We start from the raw sequence: 18,379 nt of genomic DNA on the forward strand, positions 1-18,379 counted from the left end.
AACTTGGATAGAGGTATCTCGCAAGCACAGGCTTAGGCTTAAGTTTAAAGTTTATTGGTTCAATAGTGACACTGTGAATGATAATAAAAATGGCATTAATATCTCATGTGTGGTGTAGTTGCCTCACCTCTATATTTAGCTCGCTGTTGGATTTCAGGAGATCACTGGGAACCGTACACAGAATTGATTCTGACTGCAGGAGGAGGTTTTCGCAGCTTTTATTTCCAACTTTTAGCACCTCTCCTTTAACAGCTTCTGAATCAATGTAATTTCCCTTGGAAAAAAAAATCAATTTCATATTACATGACCATCTCATAAAAGTTAAGGAGTTACAAGCTTGGAAAATGTTTTTAATGGAAAAACAATTGAGAAATAAAAGACTAATGCAAATTTACACTGTCCTGTCAATAGGCATGTACAAGTTTTTTTCATGTAAATGGGACTTTGACAGACAGGCCAAAGAGGGATGATGAAGTTTACAGATAAGTTCTGCTGTCACTGATACTCATACAGCCCATATAGACTTCTAAAATGTAAATGTCTGAGGGATTAATCCTGTTGGTCCTGTTTAGATTTGTGCATAATTTGAGCAAGAAAGGACGTATTACGTAACCCTGTTGTTTACACAAAACTGGCATTATATTATCCACAAGCTAAAGGCATCTCAAACATTTTGTTTTGCAAGTGGTTATGGTAGCAGAAGTAAAGTTCTCAAAAAGAAGTAATTAATTATAATAATGCACAAATCTGTTAAAATCATGTTCCACGGACTAAAAAGGAATAAACCCTCATAAAGATGAGAGCATGAAAAGTGCATCCCCTGCTCAGAAAACTTGCTTTCGTATCCCAGCCTTGGATGAAAAATTATTCACTGTATTATTCCGGTACTGTGATAATGGCATTCAAAGGCAAAGTTCAGCATCTTTTGTGCTCAGGAGTGCATCAGTATTTAAGAAGCTGCCCCACCCCATGTAAAACCCAGCATAAGATGAAAAAATAGGCATATTAAGCAGGATTAGATGGGGAGAAGGGAGTGTGGCACTAACACAGGCTATTTATGTGAGCTGGATCTGGGAGTTTTCCATGAGAAGGGAGGGAAGGCACTGCAGCTGGCACGGCTATGAGACCTCATATATTGGAAAAGAAACAAGAATTCCATTCTGAGGGGCAAAAAAATCTTACTTTGGCATTTTAGATTTACTGCAGAATGAGACTCAACCCTGGGGAAATTGTAATAAACGTACAGGAGAGCCAGCTTAATGTCCTACTTTGACTGGCAAACCATACCCCAGGTAAATGCTTTTTAATTGCTGTCCATAGAAGTCCACTTTGCACTCCATCTTCTGTCTACTTGGAACTATTCTGTTTGATGTTAAGTAAATATTCAACGGGCCAGGGAGCTTGTGAGTGACTGCGTATTGCTTAGTAGTACGGAGACTTGCTGCAGATTGTGAGCCATTCATGTTCAAATCTTTCCTTTGAATGATGTACCTCAAAAGACTTGAATTTAAGTTTTTCATCCTCAGGATAAATATATTATCTTGGAGTGATTCTATGATTCTACGTTCTTCTACACCATAGCTTAGAATTTTTTTCACCATCAAAACTGATACTTACGCAAATGGAAAAGAAATCCTACTGATGTTTCCTAAGGTGATCCTTAGCCAGTTATAAAGATGATGGTAGCTTTTACTTAGTACTATTACCATTATGTTACCATTAATATATTATAATTTAATTTATGATAACTCAATATATTAGGAGTTTCAAAACTCAGCAGCGGTTTTGTTCTTCCAGGACAACAGAATCTGCCTAAAATTTTCAGAGAAGGAGGCAACTGGCTGCTGTGAGAACTGGGAAAAAATATGTCCTCTTTTAAAATGTGTATTGCCCCCTTCTTGGTGACCAATGCCCTTGCATGCAAGCTGGAGAAGTTCATTACTGGACTGAGTAGATGTTGCAAACCAATCTGATAGCTCAATAACCTCACAATTTTAGAGATTTGGGAATAATTTGGGTAGTCTAGAAGCAGTACAAGAACCTCAAACTAAGGCGTGGAAATTTTCAGGTTGGTGTCAGAAGAATTTTTGAGGTTCCTAAGCAGAGAGAAAGGGTTTACATGGAAATAAGGAGTTACTGCAGCTGCAAGGTTCCCCTTCAGCTTGTTCAAAAATACAATATGGTTTCCATATTGCTCTCTTTTGGACCAGATATTGAGAGTAACACAATTTCCTATGCAATGGAAGAAGATTGACAATAAGCAAGAAGAGTTTCTTAAGATTGTCTTATAAAGAATGTGTTGCACTGGCCTAGGAATAGGGTGGGCAATTTAGTAAATCTTGTCCTACTTGGAGTTTAATACAAAAGGGTCAGAGGACAGCCAAGATCTCAGATGTGCTGTGTAACATGCCAGTTGTTACACATGAAATGACAATTGTGCTATGTATTTCTCTAGTGGAAGATTTATATTTATAAATGCACTTTGCTTACTGGTGGTCCATGCCTAGGCCTCCCCTGGAATAATGCACAAAGTCCCTGCACCAGCTTAGTGCATAAGCACAACCCCAGAACAGGACAGGCTTTGGGAAGACGGAGGAAAGATGCAGTTTCTTTTCTCATTGTTTTTTTTTTTTTTTCCACAACTAGGATGCACATCTGGGTCAGTGGCTTCTGCCAGAGGCAGCAAGTGTACTCTGTCCTCTTCAGCAGACTCAGGTGTTCCACCATCCCCAGCAGTGAAACACCAGAATTTCTTCCACCCTGACACCTTCCCAGGCTGGCAGGAGATGGGAATACTTCTGAAGTGGTGTCTTCATGGTGTTGAATCAGAGAAGTGTCTCAAGCCACTCTGTCATGACCCCTCTGACTGGGGGATGGTGGGCACCAAGTGACTTCAAAGACCCACATACTTGGCAGCAGAAGAGAGTGATGATATGGGACCTTGAGAGGCTGGCACTCAAGACAAGGAGGTTTGGTGTTTGTGACACACAGTGCCCTGTGTTTTAAATAGGAGACCTAAAGTTTTCTTGTGTGTAACATTTTCTTACAAAAACATCTTGTGGTCATCAGGGGAAACTGAACAGAACCTTTCAATCGGTACCTGTCATTTGATGAACGCCAAATATGTCACACTAGATTAGTTAGATTGAAAAACTTGTGATAAAAGCTCCCTCTGCCCCCCTGAAACCAATTAAGAAAGAGATAAAAGAACTTTGGTTTGGTAGAACAGACTGTTCACTGAAGCAAGCTGCCATTTAATTTCATGCTGAGCTTGCTTAATTACTGCACAAAATACAATCATGAGGCATGTCAACTTGTGTGTATTTTTGAATGTGGGTACGGGGTGAGGGAAAAGTGTTGCCAATATGGCTTGTAATGATCTTTTGGCTCCTGACTATAATTTATGAAAGTTGCCTCACTGTTTTGATAGAAGCACCCCACTATAACTAATTCTATTTAGAGGAAGATGTTAAATTGGTGCTTGTCCATGCTTCATTCTAGGAGACCAGTTTTCACTAATGCTATTCTCCAGATGGTTGCCAGGAAATAACCAGGACATTAGGCTTAGGGAGACATCTGTCTTGGGTGCCATGACTACAAGTCAATACTACAAAATTGTGAGTTTGGTCACTAGGACAGTCCTCAGCCAGCCTTTCCCATCTAAATGGCTTCTTCTCAGCAATAAAACAGTACCAGGGACTTTTTCCTCAGGGAGAATACAAAGTTCACAAGTAAAAAGAAGGAAGCTAAAAAACCCAGCTAGTTTCTAACCCTCAGTCTCTGTGAAGGTTATGGAGCAAGTCTTCCTGGAAGCCCTTCCAGGCAGAGAAAGGACAAAAAAGTAATTGGGCACAGCCAGCACAGGTTTCCCAAGAGCAGATTTTGTCTGACCAGCCTTCTATGCAGAAATGACTGATTCTGTAGATGAAAGATGAGCACTGGACAAGAAGACCCTGGTTTGGGCAAGTTTTGCAACACAATCTCTCCTAGCAATGAAAACAAATTAGGATGGTATGGACTGGATGGATGGTCTTTAAAGTGATAGAAAAACCTACTGGAATAGATCAAATCTTAAAAGTCTAACATGTGGCATTTGTCAATGGCTGATACTGGGACCAATGGTAATTAAATCTTTATTGACAGCCTGAACAAAGGGATAGAATGCACTGTCTTTGAGCTTTCAGATGACAACAAATTTAGGAAAATGACTGATATACTGGACCATAATGTGAAATAAGATAGTATGCCACTGTAGTGATGAAGGCTCTGCACACATTTTCGCAGCAGCAAAGGGAGTAGATTAAAGGCGATTATTCTGCTTTGGTCAACACTTGTGAGGCCACACCTGGAGAATTGTGTCAAGTTTTTAACCCCACCAGATAGGAGATATACTGACAAACTGGATGAAGCAGAGGGCCACTGAGCTAGAAGGGGAGCTGAAGCACAGGATACACAATGAAAGGTTAATGGAGCTGGGTTTTTTAAAGATGTAAAACCTCCATTCTTGGTGAGTTTCAAAACTCATTTAGACAAGGCCATAGGCAACCTGACCTGATTTTTAACTTAGCCCTGCTTTGAGCAACAGGGTTAGACTATGAAGATCTCCAGAGGTTCCTTCCAATCTATGTTATTCTACGATTCTTCCCAAATTAGTACTCTTTCCAATTGGTTGATATGCATGACCTGGAAAATACTGGAAAACACTGCTGTCATTGCACAGAGGCACTGAGCCATGCAGCAGCTCTATATTCCCAGATCTCTGTTGACCCACACACCAGAACTCTATCTAGCATTCCTCCATAACTAAACATGAGAACTGCTCTGCATTGAGGAAGGAGTGATTGTAAGGCCAAGAGCTCCAAGTAGAAAAATAAAATAAAAAAATAAAAATCAGAGCAAAGCCCAAAACATTTTGCAGAGGCAAATTAAAATTCAGAGTTTGACTGGAAGTCATAATGGCTGACAGGAGCTCTGGAGTAATCCTTCTGATGTCTGGCAGCCCAGAAGCTGGTTCACTGGATCATCTTGGAAGTCAGAGATCTCAGAGTGTCAAGATTTCTTCATTGTGATAGGGGAAAAGGGTTTTGGCTTACAGAGCTATGCAGGAGCTACACAAAGAAATAACCCAAGCATTAAGACTGATTCTCTTCCATAAAGCATTTTTTTATCAACTATATTCTATATAAATTATAGATATCTATAAAAATTATGTGTACTTTACAACAGATTTTCGTAAGCATTCATTGTAAACTAGAAACATCCATATTTGTGCCTTTTCTATTTGATAATCTAAACTCAAAAAGCATTAGATTTCACAAAATTGGGACTCACACAAAGTTGATTTAACTTTCGCCGCAGTTCTGTAGTAGAGAGTAGCCTGTGCCTGTAAGGGCCCCAAATTCCTAAGAGATGTTTCTCAGTGCCATGTAGGCTATTCTCACCGCTCTTTGAAGAGGCATTCATCACCAACTTCGCATTTTTCACGGGTCCATAAATATTTAGGCTACAGCAGTGACTGATCCTCATGAGTGACTTTGTGCACAGGCCAGAGTTTCCCTCGGCTCAAGAGAGCCAAAGCTGCTAGGCCACATCTTTTGTGAGGAAGGACACAAAACCATGTGACAGTACGAGCTGGGACTCGGGTGCAGGCCACATACTTCAGGCTCTGGGCTGCTGGCCATGTTTAATCCTGAACTGGTGACGCAGCTCATTGCAATCAGAAGCTGATGCAGCATGGTCCTCCCACGAGGACGAGGAAAGTCCCTCTCCAACTCCACCTGATGCCAATCACCCTGATATACAATATCTTTGTTTTCAGCTCTGCATCTTTTAAATTGTAACAGCTGGGGGCTTGGGTGAATGCAGTACCAAACACGGTGCTCTCTCTGCCCTTGCTTCCTTGGGGCTTATGTCATCAAAATGTCTATTCCACGCTGTGCTGCTGATGTGCACTTGTGAATAATTGAAAAACTTATTTCAGCATTTCTTACCTTAATTTCCAGAACATTTTGGTTGCCTCTTGAGATGAACACTGGCTTTTCAAAATGCTTAAATACAGGATTATTTACATAATCAAAATCAAAGTACAGGGAGCTGACACCATCAAAAATAAAGAACACTTTGGTTACAAAGGGTGGTTGGAGATTGAAAACTTTCAGTGAAGGTGTTGTACAGCAGATTATCTCTGAGTTAGAGCGGTGGCTACATGCCTGTAAGAAAAAAAAAAGGTAATTGTAGTACGTACATGCATAGGAAGTCAGTGATTAACGTAACTTTCTTTAACAATACATATATAGTGAAAAAATAAACACCAAAGGTCTTGTTGTTCTTTAACCAAAGCAAAATCCTGATCAGCGCAACACAGCATTTATGTAGAGCTGGGAGAAAACTATAAAAACTTCATGTCAATGGTGTTTTCACTCTTGTTGAGGAAATGTTCAAGTAAACAAGCTTCCTGGCCTGATTGTTCACAGCACTTCTAAAGTAAATATTTTGCAGATAATTAATGGAAAATGATTTCCAAAGCCAAGGACCATCAGGAGGCTAGCCTGATGTACTCAGCAGGCATAGTTCAGCTTACCCAGCCTATGTCATAGTGACTGCCTCATGGATTTCTCTTCCTTTTTCACAACCGGAGCAATAGAAAGAGACCAGAGGACAAGGTAAAAGCCAACAAATTTGACTGAAGCAGTGGAAAGCAGAAATAAAGTACGGTTTACCCATGGCATAGCTAATTCGCTGTGTTTCCAGAAAGGCACCATGGACTCTGTGCTTTAGAGCCAAAGCCACTGTGGATCCTGGGCCACAAAAACTCAGCAAAGTGTATCTTCTTTTGAAAAATGTTTATGTAAGGCCTCAGGTGTATAGCACTTGTTGCTTAGGTACTCAGTCATGCAAGTCTCTGCTAAGAGCGTTGACTGTGGAACATGCTTTGCACTGTATCTCAGACCAGCAGGCATGAGATGTTTGCCCCTCCCTGCACCGCAGGAGCTGCCTGACAACAGGCATAAAGGCACACTGGCCCCTCACTCTGCCACTATTCCTTCTGAGGGCCTTCTCTGAGGGAAAGCTGCTGCTGCACCTCACGATAAGAAGATCTGCCAGAGGATGCTTTCTGCCATGGGGATATGATCCAGTGTGAAATGTCTGGCCAGGGTGCTTCGCTCTATCCCATACTGCCTTGACACAGGACTTGTCTGAACTGCCTTTACAGTTGACAGAGGGACACCTAGAAGGGTTTCCTCTGATCCATTTTAGACAACAGCTTTGATTAGATTAACAGTGTTCTAGAAGAGTCAGTCAACTCTCTCTTGACTATAAGGGTTTCTACAGGACCACTTTGCTTATAATATCAACAGCACACCTACAAGCATGTGGGAGGCACGGTGGGTGCTGGGCAGCATCACACGAACTGCAGAGTGGCTTGTTTGTGATTGCATCGTGTACTCCCTTCTCTGTGCATCCCTTTCATGCTGCCTACCATGGATATGGTTGAAAATCTTCTGGCACAAACACAGTTGCTTCAACTCCACAGAAGTATTTATCTTCCAACTGTATAAACCCTCTGTAACTAGTTCTCTGTATACTGTGCCTTGACAGCAGACTAAACTTTTTCTTTTTTTAAAAAATATAAATACTGGGACTGACATGTGCCACAGTAAGAATGGGGCCAAGCTCCTAGTCATCATAAATCTTACATTTGTTCTACAAGAAACTTCCCTGGAAAATGCTTTGTGCATCCAGAGGAGGCCAAAATGTGTATTTTTCTGTTTTGTTTTTCAAATTAAATTGGTTCTCATTATATGATGCTGCCTGAAGGAGCTGTGAAATTAGTTTAAATTAATGCAATGTAACTTTGCTGTTTCAAGGCTATATCAGTTATATTAAATCAGCTGTCTATAAATCAGCACTTTTTGTTATCAGCACAGGAATTTATGTTTCTATGGATATTATTGTTAAATCTTGAATCTGCCAAGGGAAAAATTTTCAATATTCTGAGCACTTCAGTTTTAGAGCTCTTACGTTTGTGAGCTGTGAGTTCGGCACTCAGTTAAATAACTTGGTGCAGTTCTTAGTGATGCTAATGGGACTTGCACCTGTGTATCTAACTGCCCATTTAAATTTGTAGCAGAAATTCAGAAATTGTTGTGCAAGCCCCATTACAATATGGTAAATTGTGGGACACAAGACAAAGGCAGAATTTTGCTCCATTTGCTTACAGTATTAGACTGTTCTTCTTTTGAATACCTTGTTATACACCAGGCTTTGTTCTACTACATGGATCTAGAAATTAATTTGAATTAGTATGGTAATAATAAGACGTGTCATTAGTATAATGGATGATCAAGCCATACTTTTCCATGATATATGAATGTTTGTAAAGTTATCTATCATTTTGTGTCGATTCTAAAATGGGATTATTAAAATACACATAATTATGAAGCTAAGTATGTCCCAAATAATCATTATATTTATTTGATTAATGTAAATTCATTAGAGTCTTTATCTACTGTAGAGTAGTGATGTCCCTTAAATGAATAGCAGTGGTATTCATAACTTTGTTTGTGGCTATCTATTAGAATCAGTACTTTACTTTATCAGGCTGGTCTCTGAAGCAGAAGCTTTCAGAAAATGATAAAAATCTAATAATACTCTTTGGAGGGGATGCAATGTGACTGATTGGTAAGGTCAAGAAAAATCTTATTTGCAATACCCTTATTGGTACATGGTTTGACATGACATTTTTACCTTGAAATTGATTTTAGCAATTGAAGAATATGACGGTTTGGTTTTCATGAAATATTGGATTGAGGATCTCTAAGAAAAAAACCCTAATTCAATCTATTGCCTTCTCAATTAAGATACTGCCTATCACCCAGCACCTTTAACTTTTATTTAATTAAGCTTTAAAGTACATTCACTTTAAAAGCTAAGCCTACATTCTTCTTGTGACTATAATCTATATCTGAAGACTGTAAGGAAGAAAAGATGAAAATTATGGTACATTTCACAAGCATAAATAAATGCTATACCCCAAAGGGAATAATAATCCATTGCACAATGCATATGACTCATCACTTAAGGTATGTATTCTTGTTTCATTTGTAAAATATGACCCCTGAGGCAATTAATTCAAACCTGACCTACAGAATCTGAACTTCAGTGTCCAATTCAATTTTTTTTCATCTGATAGAACAACAGGAAAAATTATGAGGGAGGATCTCTGAGTTCCAGAGGTCTCCCAGCAGCTGACCCAGATAAGAGAGGGGCAGTTGGATGTGTATTACAGGATCTGCAGCTGTCAGAAGAGAGAAAAGATCCAATTTTTCCTTTCACAAAAAGTAAACTTTTGGAGTTCCAGTGAGGAATGAAAGATGAATGAAATTAAAGACAGACTGGGAGACTCTCCAACTGTCTTTGCCAAAGGATGATTTCTCAATAGAAAGAGATGAGAATACAGGTCCAACTTGAGGAAAAGCACATTCAGAAGACTTTTCCGTGTAAAGCAGTGACACTCAAGCAGTGTATCTTGAGCGTTTTTCAGAGAACTCATTGGCTTTTGCTGCCATTTCAGGTAGTATAATGAATGGCCCTAATGGATCAGTATCATTTTTATTCTAGTTGTCTTCTTGGATGAAGGCATGGGAGATGATACTTCTAGTCTATCAGATCGTTGGATCAGAAAGGTCAGCTCTTACTACTGGGTTGGAGAGCCAACCCTTCGCACAGCATGACCAGTACTGACTGGGAGTCTGAAGTCTGGGCTTGGGATGGTCAATGTACCTTGTAGTACATCACTGGCACTCAGGTGATTTCCCACTGTGGCTTTTCCCTGACACCCGCTGCTATACTCTTTCCTTGGCAAGAGATGTGCATAAGATAAAGATCTGGCACAGAAAAATACAAACGGCTCCCCTTTTTGGGGGAAACTCTTTGCTGGGCTTCTGCAGTAGCTGTATGCCACAGAATCAAGACAGATAAGAGGATCAAACTCTGAGTGTCTTTGGATAAGTAGTCAGGAATATCTTCAGTAATCACACACTCAATATACACACTTTCCAGGGAATTTATTTTATCATTGTTTAATACCTCTAAGGTAGACACTCACTTCTGAATTCTAGGCATTTTGATGAGTATTACGAGTATGGATTGTTCACAGACTTGTAAACATTGAAGGAACTTTAGGGTATTTTAAAATTCTCCTGGAAAACAGCAGGAAATGGCACTCAGCAGGGAGAAACTGAGAAACGCTAAAGATCATTCAAAAGACTACTTACTGAAGAGATTATTAAAAGTCTGTGGAAAGAGAAGATCTTGCAGAGCTACAGGGTCAGTTGTTGAAGGTCATGTATTAGAATGTGTTACTCCTTAGTTTTGTAACCTTGCATATCATGGGACATTCATGGTTAGAAGAGATTAAGCAGTGGGAATGTACAGCCAAATTAGTTGATAGATGGAATAGTAAAAATAGTATTTAAAAAAAAAAGAATCCCTAAATGACCACTTGTTCACTGCGGGGGAATCAACGTCAAGTACAGGCTTTCAAAGAGAAATATTGGTTCCAAGTGCTTCAGAAACAGAAAAATCATCTAGCATGACTTAGAGAAGAGATTAAAAGACACTTATTTTGTAAACAGGATCCTGATCAAACACCATTCCAAACTGCACAGGTTTTTTTACAGGCACAATGCAAAGTGAAAGGAAGGAATGAGCTGCTTCCCTGCTGGTGCACCTCACAGAGGAACTGGATGTGTGAGCAGAAGTGAGAGGGTTTCTGTATCCTTATGCATTCTCTATAGTTGTTGGGAATTTATGCAGCATTTCTTAAATTCCTAATTTTTGTTCCTAGTCAGAACAAATTATAACAATAAGTCATGAAATGGAAATTAAAAAGAAACACATTGCAAGCATCAAAACATATGGTTCAATTACTATAGAACATTTTTTTCACTCATTGAAATAAATTCAAAGAAGGCAAAATGTATTATTTTGACAGTGTTAACACAGAATGTAATATAAACACAACTAGTATGAATACAGTACTCAACAATTTTAAGGAAATTTAAATAAATATGAAATGAACACTATTAAGTTAAAGGCATTTTTGCCATATAGAAGAAAAATTTTAAGAAATACTAAACTACAAACATGAAAGCTGAAAAGCCCAACATAATATTTCTTCAATGGGGGGTGGCATATTGCCCCCAAAACTTTTCAGTCTCAGTGAAACTGCACTTATAGGAAGCTGTTCCAGAAAACTCTTTTATCGGTTGTATTGTTCACCTCTTTCACGGGGATGGAAGAGGCAGAAAAGAGCAAAAAAAAGAGGCAGAGAAGAGCAAATGCCCCAGGGCATGTCATCTGGCTCTGCTCCCTGAGACTTAGGGATGCACAGCAACCCCAACAGCTCCTGCTGTTTACAGAAGTGATTCTCCACTTACACTGTGACTCTGTCAGAACTCTAAGCCACAATTAAACCTGAAGACAGCAAAGACAGAGAGCTGACAGGAAAAGGTGAGACTTGTTTTAAATTGGGCACCATTCATTTGAAGTAAATGGTTTAGGGTCTGGGAGGTGGCAGAATGAAGGAGAGCTCTAGGAAACAACATTTATGAGGAGAATTTGGAGCGGTTTGGTTTGTTCCAACTGAAAAAGAGAAAGGCTGAACTATAGTGTAATGCAAATATGTAAAATTAGCAAGAGAGACTGATTATCTGTTGCTTGTGTCCACAGAGGGTTAAACAAGCAGATAGGTAATTAGCTGCAGGATTTGGGTTAATTATTAGAAAGAAGTCTTTCCAAACCACTAGGTAAGCAGGTAGAGCAGCTCTCTCTAAAGCTTGTTTAAGCAAGGTTGTGAAATTTCTTTCACAAGGAGCTTTAATAACAGCCTAGACAAATATCCGTCAGGCAGTGGTCTGCGTACATTTGCTCCTGGCGCAGGGAAGCGGGCCAACCTAGGTCTTTGTGGTCCCTCCCAGCTGTACTTTCCTTTGATGCTTTGGGATGTGTTTCAGTGCTGGCTTTGGTTTTCCCAAGAGCCAGAGTTTCTGAATGCTGACAAAAGCAGCTTGTTGGAGTAGGTTAGTGAGAGAAAACTGAACAGAAGAAGGTCTTAAACAACAATTAAAAACAATGACTCATATAGTTATCCTCTCCCAAACTAAGGAAGCAAAAAAAAAATACAACCTCAGCTACAGCACTTCTTGAGCATTTTGGGTTGTATTGTACGGTTTGTCTGGGTTTGGTCTGTTCAGGAACACAACCTGTCTTCTTTATAAATCAGACAGCTGGTCTGGATCCCTGCTGGAAATAGATCCTCATTGTTGTTTATTTTTGTAATGACTGGATGAAATTTTGGTTTTTTTGTATATCCCTCATGCTAGAGCCCAGAATCTCCAGTGCAAGATGGGTCAGACCGCAGCCATTGGCATCTGCCACAAGCAATTTCCTCAGTTACACCGTGCAATCTTGTTTTGTTAGCTATAAATCTTACCTTTCTAATATCCTTCCTTGAGAAATATGCTTGAGGTAGAGAATAGTGGCAGAACAAATGGCTGCCACAGAGGCACAGAAGGCCACTGAGTGCCAGAAGCCTTTAATTTCAATGGAGCAAAAATATATTGCTGGGGCAGTGTCAAAAATAAAACACTGCGGATTATAATCTGTTTGAGGTTATATTCCACCTTTTGTGCAGTGAGAATGAATTTGTGTACAGCTGCTCATACACTGGGGCAAATTTCTTAGAGATTATCAGGGGTAGGGGATTGGTGTCTTGGCAAATTCACACACACTGCAAAGGAGGAAAAGATAAAGAAGATAATTCTGACTGCCTATGTCTATGTCTTTTTTTAACAGCAGGTTAAAAGGCAGGATGAAAGCAAACCACTGCTCAAAGGCAAGGTTGCTCCCCAATATTTGAGGGAGAGAGTAAATTCTATGGCATCCATTGCCTGGAGCTGTCAGTCACTTTTGGACAGTGAATTTAGTGCTCTAAAATTTCAGATCCTTTCAAATCTGTTCAGATTCTAAGGAAGCGAGGCAGCATCAGAGGCAGCTGAAAGACAGTTCTGAGGTGAGATTGAGCTGTGCAGGGGTTCCTGTGACCACGAACACCTAAGTGCAGCCTCATGTGAACCTGGGGCCCTCGGCAGCCAAGCACTGGAGGAGGGGTGGTGCTGGGAGTGACCAAGGGGGAATTTCAACGGTTCCAGGGAGCCCCAGAGACCTGGAGTGTGGTAAATGGGGTGTGGAACATGGCACAGCAACTTGCACAGGCAGGGGGAGCAGGAAAGGCTCCTCTCTGACCAGCCGGGAGCAGCCAACAGAGCAAACAGGCTCAGAAGCTGGTAGAGCAAAGAGATCCTTTCAGCCCAAGTCTTTTTAGCATCCTATTTTAAGCTTCCTCAGCTATGGCTGACATGCCATAAAGCTCAATTCCTTGTCGCTGCAGGACTCACTGCACCAGCTGTGCCAGAGGCCTCCAGACAGACAGACCTGCTGATGGCAGACACAGCTCTCCAGGTCAGAGGTTGCCAGGAGCGCTTGATGCCTCTTCATGATGCTGGGGCAGACAGTTATTTTGCAGAAGATGTGCTGTGGTTGAAGAGTTGTGTCACCAGGTGAAGGAGCTATGGGAAGAGGTGAACAGGCTTCACAGTATTCGAGCAAAAGAGCAAGAGATAGACTGATTATACTCAGAGATGCTACAATTTCAAGACTCTCGGGAGTTTTGAACCTCTGTTGTAATGGAGATGGAGGTGGACTCAGAAACCAACAGGGTAGTGAAAGGAATATTAGTTTGTTAAAGATGAAGGCTGGAAGCTGGTCACTGCATGTACCAGGAGGAAGATTCCTCCTCCTCAAAATATGACAGGTAGGACTGGCACATTCTACAACAGGTAGGAGGCTCTGGAATTAGAAGGTCGGCCAACTGAGGAAGTGGGTGAGGGTCCTTCTAGGATAGTGGGGTCCCTTAAAATATCACCACCTGTACCTGCACCCAGATCTCCTCTATCAAGAGGAAAAGAAGGGTAATTGTAATAGGAGACTCCCTTTTAAGGGGAACGGAGGGCCCGATATGTAGATCAGACCCAACTCAGAAGGAAGTCTTCTGTCTTACAGGGGCTTGGGTAAGGGACATTACTAGAAAACTTTCCAGACTAATAAGGCACTCTGATTACTATCCACTATTGGCAGCAATGAAATAACAAAGAGAGCAATCAAAAGAGGCTTCAAGACCCTGAGACCATTGGTAGAGGGATCAGGAGCACAGGTAGTAATCTCCTTTATCTTTCCAGTAACAAGGAATAATATTAATAGGAATATGCAGATTCATCAGGTCAATGAGTGGCTCCAAGTTTTGTGTAATCAGAAAAAATATGGGGTTTTTGATCATGCCATGATCTACTCAACATCTGGTCTACTAACACCTGACAGGATGCAGCTTTCTCAGAGGGGAAAAAGAATTTTAGCGCTGGAGCCAGTGGGGCTTGCTGACAGGGCTTTAGACTAGCTTGGAAGGGGGAAAGGGGCAAAACCAGGCTCACCAGTGATAAGCAATGGGATGATGCGCCAAAACTTGAGGAAATGAGCAGTCATGGGATCCCTCAATCTGCCTCAAGAGGTGTTGGCTACCATGTACACCCGAAATATTTCTACACTAAAGCACGCAACATGAGGAACAAAGAAGAGGAGTGTGAAGCTTTGGCCCAGTCCCAGAGATCTGACATCACTGGCACAAGTGAAACCTGGTGCGATGAGACCTGTGACTGGAGTGCCCTGTTGGATGGTTGTTGGGGTAACTCTGCTACATAAAAAGAATGCAGGAGATTGTAATATTGTTAAATTGACCACGTGTCCAAGATGGTGATTTTAAACCTTTGTGTAACCCTTCTTGTTCCCATAGACCCCTCACTGTACCCTTGAAATGCCTAAGAGAACTGAAAGGTCATCTATTGGCTGTTAACCCCTTCTTGTAATTGGTTGGTTTGTAACACCTCCCTTCCTCCCAGAAGCCTTATAACCTGCAGGAAATTTGAATAAACTCTCTCTGCCTGCTTCTCTCCTGCCTGACTGACTGGCCCCGTGGTCCCTCTGTGGGGCCATGAGGTGCCGCGGGGTAGGGGGACCAGGGGGGGAGCACCTCTCCCCCTCGGAGCAGGGGGTAAAAGGAAGCCTCCTGTTCCGGGAATCCCCGTTCCTACCCCCCTCAGCGTTCGTCAGATGGTTACAGATCTTCAGGAGGCAGAGCTGAAGAGGTGGAGGGGTGAGCACTGTATGTAATAGCAGGGTTAGAATGTATGGAGCTCACAGCTGGCAATGGCAGAATTGAGAGCCTCTGAGTAAGAATCAAGGGGCAAACAAATAATGCAGATGTCATCGTGGGAGTGTGCTATAGACCTTCCAGCTGGGACGATGACACCGACAAATTATTCTTTGAAGAACTAAAGGACACTTCCAAATCAACTGCCGTTGTCCTTATGGGAGACTTCAACTTTCCAGAAATTAACTGAGAACATCACACAGCTGGTAGAACCAGGGCCAGAAGATTACTAAAAATCCTGGATGGCAACTTTATGGAACATATCCTAAGGGAGCCAACTCAGAAAGATGCCCTCCTTAATCTGCTGCTTGTCAACAGAGTGGATCCTGTGAGCAAAGTGGAGATTGGTCGCTGTCTTGGCCACAGCAACCACAAAGTGATCAAGTTTAAAATCTATGCTGACAGAAGAAAAAGTGCCAGCAAAACCTCAACTCTGGACATGAGCAGACTTCTGGGCTGCTCAGGGAACTAGTAAGCAAGGTCCCCTGGAAAAATGTTTTTGCAGGTGCTGGGATCCATCAGTGCTGGTCCCTTTTGAAATATCACTTCCTAAGGGCATAGAAGCAGGCAATTCCCAAGTGCTGGAAGTCAAGCAGAGGAGGCAGAAGGCCGACTTGGCTGAGCAGGGATCTTCTCTTGGAAATAAGGCAAAAAAGGCAGGTATATGCCCAGTGGAAGCAAGGTCAAGTGACATGGAAATAATACAGAGATGCTGCTTACCGCTGTAGGGAGAAAATTTGTGTGGCCAAAGCTCAGCTGGAGTTGAAGCTGGCTGGAAATGTGAGGATCAATAAAAAGTACTTTTTCAAATACATTAATGACAGCAGGCAGTATAGAAATACCATTGACCCCTTACAGGATGAGGATGGTCACCTCACAAACAGGCACAAAGACAGAGGTGTTTAAGGCTTTCTTTGCCTCTGCCTTCAGCATGGATGAGGAACCAATGGGGTCCTAGTGCCCTGAGCTGGAGGACCAAAACTACCTGAAATTGTGCAGGATCTGCTGCTCCAGCTGGATTCCTAAAAACCTATGGGGCTAATGGGATTCATCCCAGAATCCTCAAAGAGCTAGATGATGTCAACTCAAAACCTCTCTCAATGATTCTTGAGCAGTCTTGGGAATCCGTAAGAGGTCCCAGCTGACTGGAAACTGGTGAATGTTGTCCTGACTTTTAAGAAGGGCAAGGAGGAGGATCCCAGTAATTACAAGCCTGTCAGTCTCATTTCAGTGCCTGGTGAAGTTATGGAGAAGATTGTTATGGGAAGTATTGAAGAACACCTGAAAGACAACACAGTCTTTGGTCACAACCAGCACAGCTTTGTGAGAGCAAGGTCCTGCTTATCAAACCTGATTTCCTGAAACCTGATAGGAGGGGCAGACTCTGATGTTTTCTCTGTGGTGACCAGTGACAGAACCCAAGGGAATGGCCTGAATTCGTGTCAGGGGAGGTTTAGGTTGGATATTAGAAAAAGGTTCTTCAACCAGGGGGTGGTTGGGCACTGGAACTTCCCCAGGGAAGGGGTCACAGCACCAAGCCTGACAGAACATTTTAATGATACTTTGGGGCACTTGGTGTGACTCTGAGGGATGGTCCTGTGCAGGGCTGGGAGTTGGACTTGATGATCCCTGTGGGTCCCTTCCAACTTGGCATATTCTGTGATTCTGTGAAGTCCCAAATATTTGACAAGCAAGGAATGAAGTATCAGGACCTGAAGAGAAGTAATATTGCATATTCTCACAGGGGAAAAGAGAAAGCATATGAGTGATCTTTACTTTAAAAAAAAAAGACTGCTCAAACCCATACAAAGCAAAATCTCAAGACATGATTTCAGCAATGATCTTTTCTTTGGAAATCCTTTGTATCTAAAAATAATCATGCCTACCTTACTCAAAACCTAATAAATTTTGAGTTTAGTTGATTTCACTGAAACGTTTTGTTTTTCTATTGATGGGCAAAGTGACTTTTTGATAACACTGAACATGGTGTTTCATTGCAAATACACTGATTTTTCAGATTAAAATCTGAACCTATTAAATTACAAGCCACGACTACATGCTGTGGAAATTCAGGTCCCGACACTCATAATATTATACAAATTAGGATCATGAAGAATATTATGACCTTGAAGCTATAAAAGACTGCAAATTTGCAGACATACCATTTAAAATGCATTGAGCAAACCTAGGTCTAATACTTAGAATTCAATGCAGGAAATAGTGTATGATGATCATTAGAAATAACCTGAGAATATGAACAGTAACATAGCATATCATAAAGAGTGTAGGTCAATTTAGCTTCAGTTAGGCTAAACAGACCTTACAGGATAAGAAAATGTTGGAGGTACAACACAAATATGTAGGCAAACGCTTACAGAAAACAGTTTCAGTACAACTGGCCATTAAATGCAATCTTTGCCTTATAAAAATTAAAGCGGATCACACGGTCATATCTGTACACCCTATTTAGATTTAGACATTGTGTAGTGTCAAATCAGAAACAAAAATCAGAAGGCTCAGATCCCTGACTGACCCTCTGTTCATGCAGAGGTACCCAACTGCAAAGCCCCAAACCTCTCTTAAAACTTAGTTGTTGAACTTAGGTAAATTAGGAATAATTTGCCTCAATAGGGAATTTTGCAAGCAGAAATTCTTCAAAATAATACTTACTTTTGATTTCAGATATTTACTCTTCCTCTTTCTTTGTTGCATATCCATAGTCACCACTTGAATATCACAGTAGCTTGAACTCGCTATGTAATCTGACATACCTGCATTGCATTGCTCTGTGTTTAGTCACTTGAATTTGCATTGCTAAATTGCAATATAAAAATCTTATTATCAGATACTGTAAAAGCCTTATGTCTTTGGAAAAGGTTCCTTGTAAACTGCTGTTGTACCTTCAGCCTAATTTCAAATTTGTCGTTGAATTTCGCCTATACAGTGAAAACAGTCTGTGCAAAATATTAGTGGAAGCCCCAAAGTGTCAGGGTGAAAGTCAAAGTATTTTGACTGAAAATTCATAACCGTTCATCACACCAAGATGAAAAGATA

General features: G+C 41.1%; 1 protein-coding gene across 3 annotated transcripts in view; it reads right to left on the reverse strand.

The window, feature by feature from the left end:
- The window catches only part of MET (MET proto-oncogene, receptor tyrosine kinase), a 93,291-nt gene that overhangs the window by 18,372 nt on the left and 56,540 nt on the right, over positions 1-18,379 (reverse strand). For all 3 annotated transcript variants that reach the window (XM_050323788.1, XM_050323789.1, XM_050323787.1), the window contains exons 11-12: positions 5,991-6,209; positions 128-274 (exon numbers count right to left, since the gene is read on the reverse strand). In XM_050323788.1, coding sequence (XP_050179745.1) covers positions 128-274; positions 5,991-6,209 — 366 coding nt within the window. The remainder of the gene's footprint in view (positions 1-127; positions 275-5,990; positions 6,210-18,379) is intronic.

The sequence above is a fragment of the Myiozetetes cayanensis genome, unplaced genomic scaffold (genome assembly GCF_022539395.1).
Source record: "Myiozetetes cayanensis isolate MyiCay16 unplaced genomic scaffold, myiCay2020 scf3, whole genome shotgun sequence".
Classification (NCBI taxonomy): domain Eukaryota; kingdom Metazoa; phylum Chordata; class Aves; order Passeriformes; family Tyrannidae; genus Myiozetetes; species Myiozetetes cayanensis.